The following is a 25,341-nucleotide window of genomic DNA, read 5'->3' on the forward strand; positions in this document are numbered from 1 at the left end:
CATGATGCACTTGTACACCATGACAACTATGTACAGAGTTCAGAAGACATGTATACTTATATAGGACGACGTGGAATTGATATATTGCGACACAACATACATCGACTGTTCACGGAGGTTGCACATACTGTGCCAACGGCAGCATACGCTCGCACAGCTTAACTATGGCATTCGACTGCACACAGCTCACAGGGCAGTCTTGAACCCATTCGTGTTATGCACAAGCGCTCTGACGTCCCAAGCAGCTCACTTGATGGAATCGGCGTAGCCTACTTCATTACCACAAATTTCGAATGCTCTCTGGCACGCGTTTAAAGGATTAAAAACAAGCTTAATTAATACATGCGTACACAAGACTGCTTTCGAAGCGGCAGTGCCATTCACTGTGGCCCCGGCTGACAGCAAAATTGAATCGAGATGTGCGCTTCTAAATGAGTGAACAAAATCCAGGATAGGCACAAAGAAGAAGAGCCGAAGTAAATGGAACGAAAGAAGAAAAACGCAGCACATGAAAGAAGGCGGGGCATAAAGTCGGCGTCCACGCTATCACACAGGCAGGCGGTGTGACATTTCAGTGGGCAATGGCCTCTCGGCGAGTATAGCGACGAATGCGGGGGCCCGCGGTCGCTAGTAGATGAGGTGGGGCCGGATCTGGCGGCACTGTTCGGCGCGCGACGCCACCGACGCCAGGGAGAAGCCGTTGAGTGTGATCTCGACCGTGTCATTGTCCAGGCCGTGGAACTCGGGCCACTCGCCGCCTTCGCGCAGCCGTGGCAGCGCCCTGCAGTGGGGAGCAACAGAATGGTGTTGTGCATCCTTTCTCACCACTTCCCGCAGCGATTTGGTCGCTAGTGAATGGACGAAAACGAAATAATGGTACAATCCGGCCCCACAGGTGGTTCTGCGACGGCGAGGCGGTCATACTTTGTAGCTCCTGGATAAAAACTTCAGTCTCTGTCGTCGTCGGCAATACATGTAAGCATGAGCTCAGGCTGAGAAAAAATAGCCAAGTTAAATTCTAAGTGACTTTTGACCCCATAGAAATACCAGATTACATCACCGAAAAAAAAGAAAGCGGTAATTCATAACGTAGGAAAAGATATTCGCCGAAAAAGAAAAAGACAACGACAGCCGCGTCAAGAATTACCACCGTCGGCTTCTTGCCTTTCTCATCCTCCCCTCAACACCTCCCCCCCCCCCCCCCCCCAACTACAAATTACCGGGGTGCCCATCATCACCCCCTGAGGAAAGGACCGAGGGGTCTCCGAAACGTCAGTATTAAATTTCGGTTGGAGACGATGTCCCAACGGGCCCTTGCATGACCAAATCCGACGCCATGCACCGGTCGCGCGAGCGCCAGCAATGCACAAGGACTTGCCCGTCCTTGGCGAAGGCGGCCACCAGCTGTATGAGGCGACGGCTGAGCGCCTGCTCCTCGGGCGTGCCCAGGCCCCGGCGCAGTGGCACGCCGAAAACGAAGTCCAGGTCCTCGTACTGCGCCGCCTGCGGGTCGGCCCACGCGCTGAAGCTCGGCTTGTGCACGAACACATAGTTGTGCACGCGGTTGTTGGACGACGACAGCTGCTCCGCCAGGTACTGCACCGGGCACGAGAACAGCACGTCGCCTGCGCACCCCGCCGGCGCCGCTATCAAATGTGTTTTCCTATATGCGGTTTTCCAACAGTGGGACGGCCTGAGTCACACTCAGTTATGTCATTCTGCGCTGTCTAGCTGCTGTGGAATGAACTGTATACGGCTCATCTCACCTTAAAAGGTGAAAGAAAAAAAGGTGCTCATGGCGCCTTTTCGCGTCTGCTTCGAAACCTTGAGGAAGGGGCGAAACTACCGAGCACAACGGGTTGCCAGCTGGTGCTAGTGAGGCACCATCTCACGGCGTTAGCCATTCGGATAAACGGTCGGCTCGAGTCAGCTGCATGCAATTTGTCGAAAAATTCATCCGCCCGAGAGCCCGCGGTAGTGTGACGAGTGCATGGTTTACCTATCACCAAACTGGGCTGCAGCGATGCACGGAGCAGAAAATAATGAGCCGCGGTTCCAGTGCACTGCTCGCAGGCCAGAAGTCAGATCTGCGCGCGCATCGTCAAGCGCTAAACAGTATACTGGCGTCGCTTGCAAAGCAGTCCTCACGCGCAACAGACGCGTGAAGCGAAAGCCCATTTATGAAAATACACTCTTAGCACTCCGCAGAAAATCCATGGCGAAGTCGCCCGATTCGTTTCCACCACTCTACGTCACTTGGACGTGCGTTTGGGCGATTCCCCCATAATTTCGCGGGCATACCCCTTCCCTCTCTCTGACTGTCCCTGAGCGCATGATATGCATGCCGGCCGCGTACCGAGGATCTGCTTGGCGAGAGCCAGGGTCCCGGTGCGGTTGTCCCACTGGCTGGCGTAGAGCGCCACGAGCTGCGGGGCGTCCAGCACGCCGTACGCAGACAGCAGCTCGCTAAGGTTGATGCGCGAGCGGCTGACGTAGAGCTCGGCCAGCACGACGCCCTCGCCGGAGACGGTGCCCAGCAGCACGTCCTTCGAGTGGATCGCGTCCGGCAGCAGCTGGCTGGGGAACGCTGCACGCGCCCAACTCAGTGCACTGGTGTCGGATGCAGGCATTGTTGGCGATGGCATGATATATCGTTGCAGCGTTACACACTGGCGCTAGTGAGTCTGCACTTGCGCAGCGGCAGAGATAAACGAATTGATCCAAAGAAAGAAAGCGCCGGTATCCAGCTGCAGCACTTAGCAAGCAGTGGGCACTCGAGTGAACGGGTGGTGGGCAGAGTAAAGGATGCGTGGTTATTTCACAGTTCCATCGCCGTGGAACGATTTGCGAGCCTCTCGAGGAGCCGAGCTGGCTCCTTTCTGGTCACACGACTGCGGTCATAAATTGGTGATAGGAGTGTTTGTCGCTTCACGATCACTGTAAGCAGGCTCAAGGCAAAGCGTTCACGCGAACATTGATACCTGCCCCAACTCAACCTCAACTTCACCAAAACCAACCATAAGGGAAATGGAGTCAAGTACTGATGTGCCTGCTGTTCTAATCCGTCGAAAAGGGATTTATTGAGTTGGAAGCGACAAAGATGGTCATGCCTGCCAGTTCAAGTGAGTGCTCGCGAACATCACACAAGCTGTACTCAATACAACGTCGTTGCATGCTCGCGGGGCTGCGTGACCTGTCGTGGCGAGCCTAGAATAAAGGCTGAAAGTTTGTGAGGGCACAACAGCAACGCAAAGCACTAGAAGACAAGCAGTAGCCTGCCCAAGAGGTATAATTAATCGAAATTGGTGCAGCTGAAAACTTTAAGTTCCACGTTCGCGCCTCCACATCCACTAAATATGGATATAAGAAGCAGCTTTGTTCTCTGAGAATAGAAAATCTCCAGAGCGGCCATCTTCTGCTTCCTCGAGAGACTTCATCGCGGCAACGAGGACACAAATTCGTTCTGTTCGACTTTGTCCTGATAGCCGGTGAAGCATCATATACAGGGTGCTCCACCTATAAGACTTTACACATTTTAATAGCTCTTTTGAGTTAGAAGAACGCCTTTTTCGGCATACCACTGCCAGCGGTGTAGTACATAAGAATACAGCTAAGACGTGCTAACTAGCAGGATGGTTAACTAACATTGAATAGTCAGCTTTTTAACTATCACAGTTAGGCTGAGACGTGTAGCCTGCCGTAAGTAATATCCATACAAACCTTTAGAATTTAGAAACCACGGTCACCACGGTAAATTTTGGTTATTTCGACGAGTGACTTAAGAGGTTGCTTTGCCTGCAAGCTTTTCAAAAGCGCATGTATCTTGGCTCGATGTAGCCAAAATTTGTTTGGCCACAGCGCCGAGCTAGGGTAACCGCATTTTAGAAATTCTAAAAAATGATATGGGTATTACAGTGGGCTACACCCATCTCAATAATTATATAATTACAAAGTTAACTATTCACTATTAGTCAACCAGCCTGCCAGTTAGCACCTCTTAGCTGTATTCTGATGTACTACACCACCGAAAATTCTATGCCGAAAAAAGCGCTCTTCAAACTCAAAAAGCTTATTTTCAAGAAGTTGTGTAAAGTCTTGAGTGAAACACCCTGTATTCCAAAGCAAGGCACATCCCGCGTATATGACGGCCCTGTTTCGCTGAACTCTTTCCCCCAGATGCTGAGCGCGTGCGGCGTACAAGGCAGGAACTCGCTGTTGAAGCTAGGCCCGAAGACGAAGTCGGTATGGGTGACGGGCTGTGCAAAGGTTCCGGGTGCGACCTCGCGTAAGCAGTCCAGCGAAGGCTTATCCTCGCTCAGGCTGCGGCACTTAAGCTTCAGCTCGAGCGCGCGCACGTTGCGCTGGCTGGCGCTTGTGTTGTTCTTGAAGAGGCGCAGCGCAGAGCCGCTCTGGAGGATCAGCCTGCAGGGCACGAGTGAAAATAGGTTCACAATATTGCCACGAAGGTTAGGTCATGAACAATGTCGCCAGCCCGCGGCTTTATCACTTTGACTGTGAGGCGAGATGGCCGCATTCTGTATACTATTCATTTTTGTCCATTTCGTTTGGCCGTGACATCAACGTGACAAAAAGGGAGAGAGAGAAACGTTAATTACTGAGGGGGGGGGGGGGGAACGGGGGTACATGTTGCGGGACTAGGAGTGGGGCCCTCAGCCCAGGGCCCCCAACAACCCTCGACTCTGTTTCTGCCCGGCGAACGAGCAGGCGCTGGTCCTCCAGGTCGGGCACGAAGAGCAACAGCAGGTAGGAAAGCGAAAGGCTAACCACGGACACAGCCGGTCTGGTTGCGCGGGCCGGAAGAATGCTTCTGAGGAAACTAGCCAGACCGTTAACTTCAACTTTTAATTGTATAATGTGGCGAATTTTTTATGGTGCATGCATTGCGTATGCCAAGCCTGCGGGGTAGCTTTGAAATAAACAAGATTTGTAAGCATATTGACCATCATGTCATTTGTGAAAGCAATGTGATGACATATTGTTCGACGGTTGTAGACATAATGCAAACAATCTGTAGACAATAGTTTCAAAATACAGAGACGCCGACCAGTAAAATGAAATTTGAAGTTGACGTTTCGGCGCCCAAAACAGGGGGCCTTGTTCACAATTCAAATTTACTTGTTAAAATTGTATTTTACTGGTCGGCGTCACTGTTTTTGTTAAAAAAAAAATGTATCCCCCCTGCCAGACGGTATTCCGTCATACTCTAGACTTTATAGACAATGGTCTACTGAATATTTAGATTCAGATTTAGATTTAGATGGGAACCTTCTTTAGGTTCTATAGACTCTATAGACAAGGGTCTATAAGAATTGGAGGGGGTATGAATCGATAGCGTTAATGGGTCAATGTCGATATATGCAGAGCTGCTCATTCTCTACTTAATCATGCAGTCCTCATACCGCTCCTGGCGCAGTGGTGCGGCGATTAAGCGATGCGCCACTGCCCTGCGATAGCAGGTGCTGCCATCGGTGGGGCTTCTGCGACCCAGGTTGCTCTTGCCAAGGAACCTCTAGCGACGAATAATTATTTAAACTGCCACCTGGCACGGTGCGAAGTTTGCTCACAACCCGGTGGGCATGTTGCGGTGACGTCACAAGGTTACGTGACCTATGTGGTCCACCTGCCTCTTAGGTTGCTTCTCTGGAGATTTTTCGTGTATTTTTCGCTCACAGTCAACGGCGCCGACGACGACACCGGAGTGCAAGGCCATAAATCTGTATAGACGTGCGTCTACTGAAGCAGTAGACGTTTGTCCATAGACTCTATATAGGCAGAAATCTACAAAAAGTGTACGGACATAAATCTATAGATTGTCTACAGGCTGTCTATAGATCTGTGTCTGTTAGACTTTTACTAGCCTTTTGTAATGACTGTATTCACAAAAGTCGACTAAAAGTATATGCCCATAAATCTATAGACTAGTCTATGGGATTTATCCATAGACAGTTTATAAAAGTCTGCGGACGGACTTTACAAAGAGATTCTTGTACGGGTTGGAGCGTGAGTGCCTACCTGCGCACCGACTTGACCCAGTGGTCGAGCGGTGACAGCAGATGATAACCGACGGACACGGCGCCGGCCTCGTAGCCGTGAAGCACCAGCCGGCTGGGATCCCCGCCAAAGTAGCGCACGTTTTCGCGCGTCCAGTCGAGCGCCAGCCGCTGGTCGTAGAGCGCCAGGTTGCCTGGTGCCTCGCTCGCGTTGGCGCTGAGGAAGCCCAGCGGGCCGAGCCGGTAGTTGGGCACCACCACCACCAGGTTGCCCAGCGCCGACAGCAGCTCGCCGCGCAGCGAGTCCTGGCTGTTGCTCCCGTAGTAGAACTGGAAGCCGTGCAGGAACAGCAGCACAGACAGGTCCTGCGTGCGTCAAAAAGAAACCGCGGTCCTCCCTCCGGCAAGCCGACCGCTTGGGACACAGATCATTTTTAGAGTAGGATCCGGTGATCGTCGCCTCGTCCGCATGAGGCGACGTCGTCCCATGGTAAGGTCACACGGTCGATTGTCATCGGCCAATTTAAATTGGACCCACATGCATATAATTGTCATGGGAACATTTAAATTTTGTCGTTAATTTGAAATTTAACCTCGCTACTGCGACCCATTGGTCCCATTTATGGGTCATGTGACCGGCCCACTGTCCTGTGACATTACTTTGGTCGACTCATGTAACTATCAGCGGTACAGCTAAACTCGAAACTCGACGCACATTCTATTGTCACATTCTTCCGCATCCCCCTTACACGCACCGCGGACAATCAAACTCGCGTGACATTATGTGAATGCCCCTCGAAGGAGTAGGGACGCCAAATTTTAGTTCTGTTACTTGTTTGGAATTATGCTCGAGACATCAGTACTTATAGATTGACACGTGAAATCCACCTGGGACCGTTCTCTAATATTGTTTAGGTTTCAACAGCCGTGCGGTGCATGTGACGTACGAGTTGGGGTCGCATGAGACAAACAAAAATGGTTGAATAATCGCTGCTTCGTCGTTTTATTTAGTTCAAGCTCTTACGCTATAGCGTACCCAAGAGCCGAAATGATAAGAAATCAGCAAAAAGCTATCCTGCCGCAGTTTTTGTGTGCCTCAAGCAACCTCAACTTTTCTTGTCCGTACGCCGGTTATCACGTCTACTATGGGGAGCCCTATAGAGAGCTTCTCTTAAATCGACATAGATTTCAGCTCCCGTTCCGGTTCAGATTATCTAGATGTGTAGAACAGTTCTACCATTGCGATCGGCCGCTCGTTGAGGCGGATGATAAGGCAGCTCCGTATGCTTTCACATCACCAAATTGTTTTTCATCTTCTCTCACGCACCCACCTTTGCGGTGATGCTGGGCGTCCACAGGTTGAGGCGCAGGCAGTCCTCGGAGCCCTGTTCGGCAGCGTCAAGCACGGAGAAGTTGCCCAGCCGCACCGGCTGCTGCAGGCACGGGGCGCTGCCCGAGGCCGTCTGGTGCATCCAGTGGCCCGCCTTCTGGGGCCGCTGGAAGCGCAGCGCGCCGCCCGTCGCGTTGCCGAACGGTATGCCCAGGAAGCTGTAGCACTCGAGGCCCCCCTCGACGAGCTCCTGCGAACCGCGGTACGACCCTGCGGCCGGCCGTAACATGGAGGGAAAAGAGGTGCAATGCAGGACCACGCAATGGAAAGGGAATTTCTGTGCGATCATCAAATGGAGAATGCTTAACTGCTCACAAAAAGAACCACTTATTAACCACTCACTGTTCCGATAAGCATTGGAATCTGTTAATACTGTGGCAATAGCAGCTCGCTATACCAAAAGCCGTTACCACTATGGCTGCCACCATGGTTAGCAATAACGAGGAGCTGCATGTGCCTTTATGCGTGGCAACTTCTTTCGCGCAGTATGTCAGCCTCCAATGCGCTCGCCGCCGGGTTTGCGTCCGGAATGAGAACTGCCGCGGTGGATTGTGCTCGCTATCGACGCCGAATAGCAAAGTGTGAACGTGCACGGCTACTCGACAGTTCCTTCTTGGAAGCCTCCGCCGGGCTCTCCCTTTTTCAGCCGAGGCGCTCACCCCAGGCGGCGTCCACCTGGACGGTGTCGCGCGTCTTGGCCAAGATGGTGAACAGCACGAGCCCCGCGATGAGCAGAATGATGACCAGCAGCACGGCGTAGAGGATGAGCTTGTTGCGGCCGCGGTGGCTCACCAGTCTCCTCGCCTTGGGGTCGACCACGTGTCGTTCGAGCACCTTGTCAAGCAGCGTCTCCTCTTCCTCGCGCCGCTGGCTGCCGCTGGCCGAGACGGACGAGACCACGGCGTCCCGCTGCAGCGCTCCAATCGCGTTCGCCGACTGCGAGGAGGAAGAACAAACTTTTATTCGCCGTATGACAAAGGGTTAGGAATAAGGTTTAAACAGCGCGTGGGCCCTCTCGACGCCGCTAGGTGGCTTGAAGTACAGTACTCACGGATTGAAATAGGACATTCGGAGCGCGTGGCCGTCGCTTCATGGAGCGCCGCCCGTAGACGCTCATGGAACCAAGGTGGTGCATTGTGGTATGGCGTGAGAGGGAGAACATCTACAAAGCAGAATTGTTCCTTCCAGTAGCCAATCAGCCGGCCTGTGGTTTACCACATGCCTGCGTGGCACTGCAAGGCTAGCGCTCCGAATGTCCTATTTCAATCCGTGAGTACTGTACATGCTTCATTGCGACCTCCAGGGCCCAACCTACTACACGGAGTTGTACCTCCGGGTCAGGGCTGAGCAACGCAGTCTCCTGCTGACTTTGGTTTGAGATTTGAAATCGCAGAGGTGGTTGGTCCTCTGGGCGCTCGAATAGGATGTGATTGAGGTTTGCTTAATGATTACAGAGAGTGCTGCGGGAATTGTATTCCGCGGTATACATCAGGGAGTAGATGTAACTATTTGGGAATGTACCTGTTAGAAGTTGCCGCGAGGCAACCTGCTCTGCATTGGTGAGGGATTTGTGCGGGGGTGGGTTTTGAGTCGATCGTTTCAATATTATTTATTTATTTATTTATTTATTTATTTATTTATTCAGAATACCTACATCGCCAGAAGGCATTAATATAGGGGGGTTTAGTACATCCATGGGGGTCACACAATGGCAAAAATTTCGCCATGAATACACCAGTGAATAACGGCCAACACTAAAATAAAAAAATACTGGAAAACATACAGAGAGTGCAATAACAATGTAGAACAATAAAAGGAAATACATAAGAACAGCTCACACAGTAGAATATGCTAAAATATGATAATAAAATAAAAAACTAAGAAATTCTAACTCAACGAATAAGGCTCTCAATAGATATTATTTGTATATTTATATCATTTCTATACTGTTCAGTATGAAAACATCTATATTATCTATTTTCTATTATTGCACTGATTCATGACTAGTCTTTGGCTGAGGAACATGAAATATGTCCGTCTATTGCACCAAAGAGATGGACATTGTGAGCGACAGACTAGTAACTAGCGCCGCCTATACCACTCACACCAGACCCCGAAGCCAAGCCCAGTGCAGGTCAGTGTAGTGCAGCACAGTGCAGTGTGCGCACGTGTGTTCGTTGAGCGCGCGCAGCTTAGGCACGCAGTGGGGTGCCATGCTTCAATAATAAAGTTGTTCCTATCAATACGTGAGCCTTAATCATTGCCAAACGCCTCGCCCAGCCCCCGCCTAGCTTTTCCCCAGCCTTAAGCCCTCGACCACTCCCTCACCACATAATAAACAATTTTAACTTGAGCAGAGTTGAATCGAACGCTTGTGCGCTTTTTATGAAGTAATAAAATATGAATGACATATCTTGCCTTCGAAGGAAACTGTCAAATTCCGGCGGTAGACGGCATACTCCGACTGAAGGTATATATCGAAGGGATTATAGCACAACGGTTTCTTACCCTGGACATCCTCCGTGCTTCGGTTATTTTGCTCAGAGTGTTCGGTGTCAGCTGCAGCTCCGTGGGCGAGGATGAGCTCACGGGAGGAAGCGGGCTGCCCTGCAAAGTGGTTCATACGCGCCGAACGTCTGATCCTGATCACTACACGCTGTGCTGTGGTCTAATGAAAGAGATACACGCCCTCTGCATTTGCAGCAGCGAGCTACAGGGAGGACGTCTCTGGCATGTGTTCAGGTATAATCACTGTGCACTTGTGCCGCAGGCACGATGTGTATAGTCTACATTTTAAGGATTAACTTATATTCAAATTCCCCGAAACCCAGTGTCTTACATGTCACGCATTTGACTGTAGTACGTTACGCGTGGGTCTTCCGGTATAGTACGAAGTACCACATCTGTCGCTATAGATGGTAGGGTGTGGCGCTGATGAACACTATCCGCGTAAGGCTCGTTAATACTTAAAGAAGTGGAAGGCAGTTAAGACAGCCGCCTTCGCAGATCAGTCGGTTAAGCAGAGCACGCAGCAGGCAGAGGTCGAGCGTTCGGCTCTGACCGGTGAAATGCGGTTTTGTTGCAATTTCCTGAAAATAGCCTTTTAATATTAGAACACAATTTTCTCAGATTGGCACCACAAAAATACATTCAATTACGATTTTCTTCGGTTTCTATGGCTGCTGACTTCTTTCATATATTGCCACACCTTTGACGTAGGCAAGAATAGTAAACCATACGAGCAACGAAATCAGTTAAAAATTCCTTGCCGCACAGAAATCGCCACTCCACTTTGAAATAGTGACTTGCCGGATTCCATCAGGTAAGTGCCGTGATTAGAGGCCTCACGCATTAAAAAAAAACGATCAATTAACTCAGCACGAGTTTGCAGATCGGTGTCCGTATACTCGTCCTATTCAGCATATATGCTTTGGAAAGCACACAAGTCGGATGGCACGTACGTAGTGCGCCTTGAGCGAGGCGAAATACGGCGACCCTTCGCTGAAGCTCCCTGGAGATAGCATGTCCTCTTGCTTGAGGCACCGCGCCGCCATGCTCGTCTGCCGTCAGAAGGGTGAAAGCAGGATGTTACATGTTGCGGATGCTGCACAACATTAAAAACTTCCAAGGGAATGAGGCACTGGATCCTCTGCTCGCGATAAATCGAACTCGAAACGGACAGAAAATTCGTTCAAATTAAGGCAAGCTTTTTAATGCACTCGGGAACCAAAACTTCAGCTCAGACAAACCGGAAGCGACTTGAAAATGGCGACAGTCTGCAGCCCGTGCTTGCAGGAATGTGCTCCATGATGAAGACGTCGTAGACATTTCCTGTGTTTTCCAACACGACAAGACAACCGCACATCTTGCTATGTATGGCCACGGCCGGTCTCGAGAGGGCGCGCTCTTTCTCCCCTCGAGACCAGCCGTGGTATAGCAAAGACAACAGCCGAACTAACTCGCGCTCCGAACGGGGGCGCCTCTGAAGCCAAGGAAACGCTGATAAAAGCGTTGGAGGCAGTCGTAACAAATAAGCAAATTCCGCACAGCTGGAAACAGAGTAAAATGAATTTGATCTATAGAGGGAAAGGCGATAAGACGAACATAAAATCCTTCCGGCCGATTACGATAGCATCAGTTATATACACGCTGGCGATGCAGGCGGTGAAAATAAAAATGCAGCCATGCGTAGAAAGTAATAGAATACTCTGTTTTGGTTTATGGGGGTTTAACGTCCCAAAGCGACTCAGGCTGAGCGACGCCGTAGTGAACGGCTCCAGAAATTTCGACCACCTGGGGTTCTTTAACGTGCAGTGACATCGCACAGCACACGGGCCTCTAGAATTTCGCCTCCATCGAAATTCGACCGCCGCGGCCGGGATCGAACCCGCGTCTTTCGGGCCTGCAGCCGAGCGCCATAACCACTCAGCCACCGCGGCGGCTGAAGAATACTCGGAGAACTATACAGAACGGGTTCAGAAGTGGTAGGCGCTTAGATGATAGCCTGTTCGTGCTTACCCCGTGCATAGAAATAGCTAAGGTGGAAAACAGACCTCTGTACATAGCGTTCCTGGACATAAGTGGTGCATACGACAACGTGAACAGGGAACACCTGTGGAACATATTAAAAGATGAAAGTGTCGGTCATGAGGTAATTGATTTTCTACAGGAAATAAATCGAGAAAATGAAGTTGAAATAACGTGGGAAGGAATTAAGAGTACTACAACTGTCAAGGTACACATAGGATTAAGGCAAGGTTGTCCTCTATAACCGCTGCTGTTCATGCTTTACATGATAAGTAAGGAAAGAAGGCTACAAGGAAGCAAGCTAGGTTATGATCTGTCGTAAAGATTAGGCGGAACGGTTGTTGGGCAACGACTACCGGGTTTAATGTATGCGGACGATATTGTACTGTTGCAGATAGCCAGGAAGATTTACAAACTTTGGTTAATAGCTGTGGAGACTAAGGAGACAGTCTAGGTTTCAGTTTTAGCGCAGCTAAGTCCGGTGTGATGATTTTTAACGATACAACTGAGCAGGAGCTTACAATAAAAGGCCATGAAATACCCTGAGTGGCCGAATACAAATATTTCGGGGTATGGGCAAACGAAGGGCAGATGTACACGGAAAAGCACGAAAAGTCTCCCATAGCAAAAGGGCGAAGATATGCCGGCATAATGCAACACAGGGCACTGGGGGGGGGGGGGGGGGTACAACACGTATGAAGTACTGAGAGGTATTTGGAAAGGAATAATGGCGCCAGGGCTTACTTTCGGGAATGCGGTTCTGTGCTTAAGGGCAGAGGTTCAGTCGACATTAGAAGTAAATCAGAGAGCAGTTGGAAGACTAGCACTAGGTGCTCACGGGAAAACCACAAACGAGGCAGTACAGGGGGGTATGGGCTGGGCATCGTTCGAAGCTAGGGAAGCTCAGAGTAAAGTACTATACGAAGAGCGCCTGAGGAAATTGGACGATAGCAGGTGGGCAGCTAAAGTATTTAAATACCTATACAGAAAGAGGGTTGACTCAAAGTGGCGGAAAAGAACAATAAGAAAGCTAACCAGTAAGTATGCCAGACGCGAGGACGGAGAAAGAAATAGCATTAAACGACAGGTTAAAAACGCGGAAGGTAAAAATTGGATAGATTCTGTGGAAAAGAAGCATAGTGTAGAACTATATCGACACTGGATAAGGCAGATCACGAAGGAAACGTTTTATGATAACTCAAGAGGCAGTACCCTACTATTTGAATCTAGGTGAGGATGTCTCAGAACGCGCAGCTACAAAAAGAAATTTAACGAAGAAGATGACACATGTGCTGTGTGTGGTAAATCTGTAGAAACAATTGAACACCTCATTCTAAAATGTGATGGTATGCACCCCGATGTCGATGCAGGCACAGTCACTCTTCCTGAGGTAGGCCTACCTGAGGCGCTAGGGTTTAGAGATAACAATAGTGATGAAAATAAATATGCGGTGGAAATTAGCAAAAAGCAATTGGAAGATTGGTGGCTTAAAAGCAGAGAGGTGACGTAAGGTTAAAAGTGTAGGAAGACGTATTTTAAAGCAAATGGCGAATTTTAACTGATTACAACACAGTTAAAAAACTGAGCATGGTGGCAACTGCCATCATCCCGTTTCAAAAGGGGACGCCGTCCGTCCGTCCGTCCGTCCGTCCGTCCGTCCGTCCGTCCGTCCGTCCATCCATCCATCCATCCATCCATCCATCCATCCATCCATCCATCCATCCAATCCAATCCAATCCAATCCAATCCAATCCGTCCGTCCAACGCACCTGCTGCAGGAGGGGGCGCGCGCATCGAGGCACCCTACTCGCGCTCCGCCCGGTAAACGGTAGCGTAAACACGGTAACGATATATGCTATAAATTGCGTGCGTACGCTAACGACGATTTCTCCGTTAGCGTTTTGCGCATGCGCGCTGTAGACCTCCTATTCCGCTACGCAGGCAATCACGCAAAACTCGCTATACTAAAACACTCTCATCTCTGCCCTGACCGCGCTGCGGTGCTTCCCGTTCCTTGCCTCTTCGCTTGCCTCTTCGCAGGCGGGACGGAGAACGCATCTCAGCTCGTGTCCAAGTCAAGCTGCATTGAAGCAGCATTTTGGACCGGTATACTTTCGCGCGAGTATTGATAACCCAGTGTTCGATTACCCGACGGTTGCTAAGTGGAGAGGAGACCGGTGACAGCTGTGCGGCCTGGCCAATAGGCGAGGGGGTCTTTTGGTCCTCGTGGCCAGCTGTGGCGGCTCCGGGGCTCAGCATGCTCGGCGAGTGTCGAGTGTGACGGCGGCTCCGTTGTTTCGACTCGCCTTGCGAGTTCTCATGAGAAGTGGTGCCTTCGGTCCGGCTCCTGCGCAGTCCAGCCATAGAGTTCATTTGCTGGCGCTGGAGCGAAGGTGGCGGACAGACTCGCATGCACACTATCACTGGAGTATAACTCCACGCCCAGGATCTTTTAAGCGCCTAGTCTCTATCTATTAGACCAAGTGATTTTCCCGCTTTGCACGTTTTTTTCTGGACGTAATGGTTTTCATTCCGGTAATGCTTCCTTATTTTCCTTGCCCCCTTGCCCGCCCCCTCCTTCATGAAGTGACTTGGGCTCGGCAGATTATATCAGCGGGCCTTTTGCGGAGCAAGCGCTGTTGTTCACTGGGCCCTAGTGCTGGCCTTAAATGAATTTCTTTCCTTCCTTTCCTGTCAAAGCCACCCGTTACCATATACTACATTTGGGGACATTTCTTAATTGGCAACGAAGGAAGAGCTATATAGCTACCCACGCTGGCCCTCAACCCCCAGGCCTGGCTGTTCGAGAGATAGTGACAGCAGGAGCCCTCTGGAAATTCGAAGTCTGCGCTTTGGACTCGTAACTTTGGATTAGTTGTCAAAAAGAGTTTCCTTCGCAGCTTCGCGACGGGACTTATCTCCTCCACCACATACATAATTCTCAGCATGCTATGCCAAACGAGAGGAAGGAAGTGGATCTGGTATGGGTTCCGGCCCACGCGGGCGTACCGGGGAACGAGTCCGCTCACCAACATGCTCGAGGTTTTGTCAGCCGAGCTGGTAAACGGGTCTCGGATGCGAAGGCCCCACGGAGTGAGGCGCTGGATACATTTCATGCCATAGCCAATTAATTATTACAGGGAGATTAGAGCGCTCCTGCCTTCACCATACGTTTTCATCAGCCGAGAACAGGCTACCACGCGGAGGCGGCTGCAGACGTGGTCGCAGCCAAACCCATGGACAAACGTCAATATTGTCACGTACGGTATGGTCACGTCTCAAGTCCTGTGTTGCACATCGACGTATACATCGCCAGCATGTCCGCCATGATCTCATTAAGTCGCTCTGTCAGCCCATTTGCCTGCAGGTGGTAAGCAGTAGTTTTACGGTGGGTCGTACCGCTTAGCCGAAAAATTCCGGCCATCTGGGAAGTAACGGAGGTCCCTCGGTCGGTAATGATGTAGGTCGGTGCGCCGTGCCGAAGTACGATCTGATTCATGAAGAAATCCGCAGCCTCGGACGCTGTGCCACGAGGTAAGGCTTTAGCCTCTGCGTATCGAGTGTGGTAGTCTGTGGCAATGATGATGTACCAGTTCCCACCCGAGGACAAAGGGAAAGGGCCGAGAAGATCCGTGCCGACCTGATCGAACGGGGCACATGGTGGTGCAATAGGTTGAAGGAGCCTCGGAGGCTTGGCGGCCGGGGCCTTACGGCGCTGACATTGACGAAACCTCTGCACATAAAGCGTTTAACAGTGGCAAGTTTGGGCCAGTAGAACAGCTGGCGTATTCTGGAAAGCGTGCGAGAGTATCCCAAATGGCCCGAAGTTCGTTCGTCGTGGCACGCAGAAAGTATTTCCTCTTGAAGTGTTGTCGGCACGACGAGGAGACACGCTCGCGAACTGGAACCAGGGTTCTTCTTATAGAGCACGCCTCGTTGTAGGGAAAACGACGACAGGTGTCGAGAAAAACATTTAGGAATGGTGGCTGGCTGACCTTATAAGTAATCGATGAGGGGTCGTAACACTGGATCGGCGCGCTGCTGGGTTGATAAATCAGAAGAATGGATAGCCGCAAGGAAACTGATGTCGTCCGTGTCGGGGGTTGCGAGTTCGACAGGCGCACGAGAGAGGGTGTCGGCGTCTTCATGCTTATGTCCGGACTTTTATACAACGGTGAGGTCAAACTCCTGCAGGCGAAGGCTCCATCGCGCCAGGCGTCAAGACGGGTCACGCAGGTTGGCCAACCAACACAAGGAGTGGTGGTCAGTGGCCACTTTGAAAGGGTGACCAAAAAGATAGGGGCGAAATTTTGCAGCGGCCCAAATACCGTACGTCACACCGTACGTGACATTCGCCTATAACACAGAAGTTCAAGAGACGACCCGTTTCACATCGTTCCACCTCCTCTACGGCAGAGAGGTTCAGACGATGCTCGACGCAATGCTCCCTTGCGCAATCGATGACCAACTTTCTGCTCACACTGAGAAGTTTGCCCACGAAGCCGAGCAGGCTCGTCAGCTAGCACGTATTCACATCACACAGCAACAAGATAACGACTCGCGCCGATACAACGTCCGGCATAGACAAGTCTTCTATAATCCCGGCGACAAGGTTTGGGTATGGATACCTGTTCGACGGCGAGGCTTGTCCGAAAAACTCATTTGACGCTATTTCGGTCCTTATAAAGTCTTGCGGCGCGTCAGCGACGTTAATTATAAGGTACTACCGGACGCGGCACTTTCACAGCAGAGAAGCCGTCGACTACCCCGTCCAGAGATCACCCATGTTTTACGCATGAAGCTGTATTTTGCACGGTGACCCCCCCAGATTCTTCGAGCCTTTCTTGTGAGTTTGAGTGTGCTTGGTTCACGAGCTCTTTTGCGCGCGGTTCTTTTAAGAGGGGAGGAATGCCAGGTGGCGCTGAGGCAAAAAGACGTTGACGCTGGTGGCGCGCGGATTGAAGGACGTTGAAGTTCGCCGTCTCCACCACCAAGTGCCTTATTGTTAATGCTGTCCTCTCCCGGAGCGGACGCTAGACGACGCTCCTATCACAGCCCTCACGGATTTTGCGAACGAGTGTTGGAGGGAAGGAAAACTCCCAGCGTTTTGGAAACATGCCATTGTTAAATTGATCCCAAAACCTGTCAAAAAGCTCGCGCTCGAAAAACTCAGACCTATTTCGTTTACTTCTTGCATAGGAAAACTGATAGAGCACGTTATACTAGACAGACTGCAGTCCCACATGCACAGAGAGAATTTATATCCAAACAATATGGTCGGCTTTAGACCACATTTATCATTACAGGATACGATGCTCAGACTAGCAAACGAAATCCTATCTCAGAAGCAAGAAAGAAGCACAAGGGCAATTAGCACTAGATTTAACCAAAGCATTTGATAACGTCAAGCACAAAGCAATCCTAGATTCTCTTTAAACAATGAATGTAGGCGAAAGAACGTTTAACTACATCAAGGACTTTCTCTCTGATAGAACGGCTAAAATTCAAATTGGCATAATCAAACCCGACACCTTCAGCTTAGGAGACAGAGGAACGCCGCAAGGATCTGTCCTGTCCTCCTTCTTATTCAATATAACCCTCATCGAAATGGCACACCAACTCGCCAAAATCCCAGACCGAGAACACTCTTTGTACGCGGACGATATCACCTTTTGGACCACCAAGGGGAGTATCGGCACGATACATGATACGCTACAACAAGCGGCAGATGTAGTAGTAGAGGAGGCACAAGCCGCGGGACTTTCGTGTTCCCCCCGAAATCCGAAGTCCTCATCCTACACCCAAAGCGCCAAAGAAATAATAAAGCGCCTGAGATCAAAATCTACGCACAAGGGGCAGCCATCCCAGAAGTGGAAACACTAAGAATATTAGAAAAGCTGATACGGTCAAACAAAAAAAAAACGACACACTAATTAAGAAGCTGATAAACACCGTCAACCAAATCTCCCCCCTCATCAGACGCAGGAGGAGTTAAAGAAACCGAGACCAGGAAACTAATCCAAGCCTTCGTTCTTAGCAGAGTCATCTACTCTACACCATACGCCACCCTCACAGTCAGAGAAAGAGACGACCTGGATGCTCTAATTAGACAATCCTACAAAATTGCGCTCAACCTCCCCCGTCATACCCCAAATGACTACTACTACAGTTAGGAATTCATAACACCTTAGCGGAAATGATGGAAGCACACCTCACCGCACAATACGAAAGACTATCATGCCCTGAAACGGGACGTTTCATCCTAAAGAAGGCAGGAATACAACATGAAGGAATCCGTGCACACACCTTGCCAATTCCAAGACACATGCACGAACACTTAATAGTCCATCCTCTGCCCAAAAACATGCATACACACTACGATACGGACAGAAGAAAGGCTAGGGCAGAAAAACTTCACGAAAGATTTTCAGTTCAAGAAGACACGGCGCTTGTGGACGTGGCAGAACATGCAGACAGAGACGCCTTTTCTCTCGCAGTTGTCGATCATCGAGGTTCTCCCCTCGCATCGGCGGCAATCGATAAAACAAAATTTCCGGAGGAGACCGAAGAAGCTGCCATAGCTTTAGCCATTGCCTCCACCACTTCCAAATACACCATCAGCGACTCTAAAACCGACATTCAAAATTTTGCCAAAGGAAGGGCCCACTCCTCAGCCATCAAAATAATTACAAAAATCTCCAATACCCGCCAGATCACATTGATCTGGGTCCCCGCCTATTCGGGCCACCCTGGAAACGAGGCGGCGCACCAATTTGCCCGAGGATTCGTAGTTAACCGGGAGGTACGTGCGCTACCCCGAGCTCAGGTCGGCCAAGGAGCGAGTGACGACCTAGAAATTACTACCCACTTCAAGAAAGACAAATCTTTCCGGAACCACATATATCTCTAAGTAAAACACAACAAGTCAGCTGGCGGCAGCTCCAAACAGACACTTTCTTTAATCCGTACATGTACTCTATATGGTTCCCAGAGCAGTTTAGCCCCGTCTGTTCTCTCTGTGGACACCATAAGGCAGACACCACACATCCTATACTCATGTAATCAAGACAAGCCGTCGACCAGTCTGCAGCTCTCTACCCAATCGCAGTGGGAGGCCGCGCTGCTCAGCTCGGACCCGGAGGTTCAACTCCGAGTCACGGAGCGGGCCGAAGAGGTTGCCGAACAACATCGTCGGTCGGCCACCTGGCGTCCGGCCTAGAAGAGGAGCCCACCGCGGGGAGGGGAACGTCACCCCAACCCGCGCCTAAGACCCCTTCTTTAATAAAGTTTACCTCCTCCTCCTCCCCCACCGAAGGACGTGCTGCCGAGCCCTCTCTTGCCGGGTACCTGTCTTGTCACCAACCCCGTGACAATCTTTCCCGATTTAGTAATCCGTACTGAGCAGCGAGCAAGCCACTTTATAATCCACATAATCTGGGACAGGGCGGAAAATTGAAAATTGTTTTTTGGAGAAAGGGAATGGCGCAATAAGAGACTCCGGAAAACTTTTTTTTAGGGGGAGAGGGCGATCGACCTCGAGCTTATTTTGTTATTTATTTATTTAATGCTCATTTACATAATAACTTTTAAATTTTTGTTATTATTTTTTTATTTTTCAATGTTCAAAGTTGATGCAAACTGTCATGTTGTGGTGACGACACTGCAGCAGTCAGGAAGACAATGAAAATGCTTCCAAAAGAAACTGTGGCTCGCGCCCACTGAGAACTTCAGGGGGGAGCGCTGCCCCCTCTGGAAAAAAATTGGATGCGGCTTAGCTCTGATTAACCATATTTGAATTGCGAAAGCTTCGTTTCCTCGGCACGTCATCTAGGCACCGGACGGCCTCCGATCTAGGGTTCTCACGGGAGCGCATGCATTCATTCAGTGAAGTGACGCAGGCCTGCAAAGCCGAGCGTCGGCTCTACCCCTCACTCCATCTCTCCCTCGACAATTATCACCAGACAGACACTTTGGAGGCGGCTCCAAACACACACCTTACCCTCCCTTATATAGGCTCGCGCTATCACCAAACTAAGTCCACACAAACCCCTTTTGTACCCTCTGCCACCACCCCAAAGCCACTCTCGATCATATCCTTTTCCTCTGCCCGGTGGATCCTCCCCCGCGGGGCCTGGAGCACATTACCACTTGGGAGGCTTGGAAGACCCTACTGCGCTCCGACGACCCGGCCAAGCAAGCCACCGCCACAGGCCGGGCTACCAGCCTCATAAGCCTCTAGGACATGAACGTTTGAGCGCAGTAAGGCCGTGCGGGGGCCAAATGACCTGCGTGCCCTAAACTCCCCTGTGTCTATTAAATAAAGTTTTCACGACCACCACCTACGCAGCGTCTCATTCCGACGCTCTCGAGAACTCAAACCTGTCTCTTCCGCAGTTGAAGAGTCACTCAGGGACGTGGCATGACTTATTCTGCCCGCATCATCGTTACACTTCTCGAGTCGTGCGGCGCGTTCTTCTGGGGTCTCTTGAGCTTGTCTCTTCCTTGCTTCGTTCTGTCGTTGTTGCGTCTCTTTCGCGCTCTCTATAACGACTACAATACACTGAGGCGAAGCGCCTATATATATGTACCCCCTACCCCCCGCTAGGCGACACCTCCTCTACCTTTGCCCCAGCGGAGCACATCTGGTGGAGCGAGCGGCGACGGCAGCGGCGTCAACATCTGTTGGAACGCGGCTGCGCCGTTGCTAGACTACGGCGGCTCAAGGTCGTTCATCGGCCAGCGCATACGACTGCCTACATACGGCATACGTCGCGACGAGCCCAAATGGCTCGCTGGCTTGCGTATTAAAGCTTTCGCTTTAAAATGTTAAGGGGGCGACCACCCCCTTGCCCCCCCCCCCCCCCCCACCTGTTCTGGGGTCCCTGGCGGTATCTGTCTCACATATCGGAGGACACCTGAATCGCACCGGAAGGGAAGGGATAAAGGAGGAAGTGAAAGAAGAAAGATGCCGTAGTGAAGGGATCCTTAATAATTTCAACCACCTGGGGATCTTTAACGTGCACTGACATCGCACAGCACACGGGCGCCTTAGAGTTTCGCCTCCGTCGAAACGCAGCCGCTGCTGCCGGGTTCAAACCTGGGAACTCCGGATCAGTAGCCGAGCGTCCTAACCACTGAGCCACCTGGGCGGAGGAGCCACCACTGGCAGATTTAGTCTCATATCCGTCACTTGAATTCGTGATGCAGTTACTGCGTCATTTCCTTTCCTCAAAACCAATTTTTATTTTTACAATGGGAAGCTGTTCTCGCCAGCCCAGATCCGGACCTCCAGTCTAGAGCCTCGGCAAGAGCGCAAGAGGTCGCCGACGGACTTGAACTGCTGGCCACCAGCTGAATCTGCTTACTTACAAATGAAGTTTTTTTTCTCTCTCTCTTTTCCTGTGGCTTCAGCAGTGGTGGACTTTCCGGTTAGGTAAAATGTCGACATTAATTCTGTTTCACCTGCGGGTGCCGTATGACCGAAGGCTTTAGGCTCAAAGCAGCTCGCATGAAATAAGGTAGAATTCGCTACTGGCATGCACACCTGCTGTGACCACTAGCTGTGGCCGAAGACCCGTAGGGGGTCTTTCAAACCTAGAGAGCAGGGAGAAACCTAGAAACGCTTAGCATCGCCATGGCTATGTACTCACGAACGAGGCATGGTCGTGGGGCGGTCGTAATTGTGCAGGCTGCGATTACTGGTAGGCGACTCTCGCCGGAGACAGCGCTGACGGCAAGTAGCGACGAGATGCTGACACGGCGGTCTTCGTCTTCATCCTTCACTCTGGCGCATGCCCGCGAAGGCACGTGTTGAGCACTAAACCTGGGCCTTACCGTCACTACTGGCGGGACACATTTTTCTTATTTTTTTTAGTTCCAATATAATCTATGTCCAATATCCCTCAGGCTGAGACACATTTTTCTTTTATTTTTTAGTCCCACTATAATCTATGTCCGTTATCCCCTTAGCCTGTTGTGCCAAACGGTGGTGCAGGCAGGGCACATTTCTTCTTTCTTTTTTCCCGCCCTTTCTAATTTATGTCCGATACAACATTTGCCGCCAAAAGATTTGCTTTATGACCACCGCCTTGTTCCCAGGCAGCTAGATGACACTAAACTCTGTTTTCACTTCTGGCCTGGTTGGATCGGACAGTGTTAATCTGTTTTGAGCTGACGGCGACGCGATATGAGCTACTTGTGGTCATATCGATAGAGACTCCTAGACCTAGTCTAGTAACGTTGCTTCAATGTACCTTTGTGTGTATTGGATTGGAAAACATTTATTGACAGCATTGAGCCCTATGTGGGCGCTATACTAGATGGCCTCGAGTCCGTGGTTCTCGCCGATCTTGTGAGCCCACTCAGTGTCAACTATGTCAACGTGTCTGAGCTGGCCAGTATAGCCTCCCACCGCTCTAGAGAAGGGACTGGTAGTAGGTCCGCCGGTGGCGGCGCCTTTTTGCAGCCCCATAGAATGTGATCGTATCCGGCTATCTCACCGCATTCTTTACAAGTTGGATTGAATTGTGTTGGGTACATGTGAGCTAGTTTTGACGGGCTAAAGAAGGCTCGCGTCTGGAGCCGACGCCACATTGCCTCCTGCCTTTTGTCGAGCTTCTTGTCTGGTGGCGGATATATCGTCTTTTCCAGTTTAAAGTGATTAGTGTAGTCGTGAAAGGATATGAATGCATCTCTCGTGAAATTGGGGGACTCAACCTGGCTCACTGCTCGGCTGACATGTAAAATCTGTGTGTAAAATTTGTTGCCGGATATAATTCGACTTTAGTGTCGATTGAATAAAAAATTTTATATCGGCTAACGGCGCTTTTGACACGAATGACGCTGGTATACTGGCGCTTCAACAAAGGCAACATACTGTTGCCACTGTTGCAAAGGGTACAGACTATTATCATCGTCGTCAGAGGGATTGTGCTGTGATGGGGAACGCTTTGTACATGCAGCCCAGACTTCGGCACTGCTAAATCTGCTATGATATATAAATATGTTAAATATTAGCATAGCGCGATCCACTACCGTGATCACATCCGTAGGGAATCAGCTGCTTCTGCACAATGGCAGGCGCGCATTTTTCCCTGGTCATCTGCGGATGACCAGCGGGTGCTTCGAGGACCTGTTCGTGGTAGCGGATCACGTTATGCTAAATCTCTCTATCAGAGAGATTCGGGCTGAGCTCCGTTTGTCACCAGCTTTTATAGACGAAAGAAGCTCCGGGTGCGATAACGTGAAAAGAAAGTTCTACGATGAGCAGCGATGTTTTCCTGCCCACAGCAAAGAGGCTTTGCCTCTAAGCCGCATAGTCAAACTATATAGTAGTGGCTCTGGTATATATATATATATATATATATATATATATATATATATATATATATATATATATATATATATATATATATATATATATATAGATTTAAGAGAAGTGGGCACTTCTACAAAGACACTTTTATTTATCAACGTTTCGACCGCGGTGCGGTCGAAACGTTGATAAATAAAAGTGTCTTTGTAGAAGTGCCCACTTCTCTTAAATCTTTATTCTGCGGAGCCAACGCAACCTACGTTCGCAACATATATATATATATATATATATATATATATATATATATATATATATATATATATATATATATATATATATATATATATATATATATATATATATATATATATATATATATATATATATATATAGTAGCGCCTCTGATAGTTCTGAGCTCTGAAGGGCGAGAGTGCCTCTCACTTTCTTGAGGCTCGCTGACGATGCAAAATATGAGCCTCGCTGCATGGCTCAGGCACATATCCAGTCGGCTGTACCGTCTTTCCAAAAGTACATACATACAAATTTGAGCAATTCTGAAAGGAAACAAAGTAGTTCATTAATTTATTGTTTATTGCATAAATATATGACTGTTCCCTGTATTCCCATTTGTTTTCCTTTTAGGGTCATCATCATCAGCAGCAGAAGCAGCAGCCTGACTACGCCCACTGCAGGGCAAAGGCCTTTTTGTCATGTCGCCAATATTAACCCTCTCCTTTGCCAGCTGCAGCCACCGTATCCCCGCAAACTTCTTAATCTCATCCGCACACCTAACTTTCTGCCGCTCCCAGCTACGCTTGCCTTCTCTTGGAATCCACTCCGTTACCCTCAAGAACAAGCAGTTATCTTTCCTTCGCATTACATGCCCTGCCCAAGAATGTCATTAACCCGCGTTTGCGCCCTCACCCACTCCGTCCGCTTCCAGTCTCTTAACTTTACACCTATCACTTTTCTTTCCATAGCTCGCTGCGTTGTCCTGCTGAACCATTTTCGTTAGCCTCCACATTTCTACCCCATATGTGAGTACCGGTAAGATACAGCTGTTGTATACTTTTCTTTTGAGGAATTATTCGTAAACTACCATTCATGATCTAAGAGAACCTGTCATATGCGCTCCAACCCATTATTATTTTTCTATAGTTACCTCCCTCTCATGATCTGGATCAGCTGTCACTACCTGCCCTAAGTAGACGTATTCCCTTAGCACTTCCAGCACCTCGCCACCCGTTGTGAGCTGCTGTTGCCTTGCTAGACTGTTGAACATTACGTCGGTTTTCTGCATGTTAATTTTTAGACCCACCGTTCTGCTCTGCCTGTCTAACTTATTGATCATGCTTATCTCCTGAGTCACTCAGCAAGGCAATACGTCATCAGCGAACCGCAGATTATTTATTTATTTTAACTTTTATCCCTAACTGTTCCCAAATCAGGCATGGGAATACCTCCTGTAAACAGGTGGTGAATAGCATTGGTGAGATCGTATCTCCCTACCTGACGCCCTACCTTATTGAAATTTTATTGCTGATTTTATGGAGCACTATGGTAGCTGTGCAGTTGCTATATATATATCTTCCAGTATTTTGACATAAGGCTCTTCTACACCACGATTCCGCCATGCCTGCATGATTGCCGAGGTTTCCACCGAGTCAAATGCTTTCTCGTATTCAATAACGGATATATATATATATATATATATATATATATATATATATATATATATATATATATATATATATATATATATATATATATATATATATATATATATATATATATGTGTGTGTGTGTGTGTGTGTGTGTGTGTGTGTGTTGGCTATATTCTGCACATTTCTCTATCACCTGTTTGATAGTGTGAATATGATCTAAAGTTGAGGTATCAAATGATATGAGAAGTCAAATAAATTCCCTTTTTCAAAGTGTTTTGGAAGACATAATAATAATTGGTTTTTGGGGAAAGGAAATGGCGCAGTATCTGTCTCATATATCGTTGGACACCTAAACCACGCCGTAAGGGAAGGGATAAAGGAGGGAGTGAAAGAAGAAAGGAAGTGAGAGGTGCCGTAGCGGAGGGCTCCGGAATA

The 25,341-nt window shown here is 49.5% G+C and overlaps 1 protein-coding gene across 1 annotated transcript; it reads right to left on the reverse strand.

Annotated features, from left to right (window-relative positions):
• Positions 1–627: 627 nt before the first annotated feature.
• LOC144094454 (acetylcholinesterase-1-like) lies at positions 628–21,691 on the reverse strand. The gene is made up of 11 exons (XM_077628386.1): positions 21,579–21,691; positions 14,077–14,275; positions 10,863–10,961; positions 9,910–10,008; positions 8,061–8,337; positions 7,343–7,611; positions 6,034–6,377; positions 4,199–4,422; positions 2,357–2,587; positions 1,379–1,625; positions 628–781 (listed from the first exon to the last, which is right to left on the reverse strand). Exons 1-11 carry the CDS (start codon positions 21,587–21,589, stop codon positions 628–630), a joined length of 2,154 nt encoding a protein of 717 aa, XP_077484512.1. The 5' UTR covers positions 21,590–21,691.
• Between the last annotated feature and the right edge of the window lie 3,650 nt (positions 21,692–25,341).

This window comes from Amblyomma americanum, chromosome 6 (genome assembly GCF_052857255.1).
Source record: "Amblyomma americanum isolate KBUSLIRL-KWMA chromosome 6, ASM5285725v1, whole genome shotgun sequence".
Classification (NCBI taxonomy): Eukaryota; Metazoa; Arthropoda; class Arachnida; order Ixodida; family Ixodidae; genus Amblyomma; species Amblyomma americanum.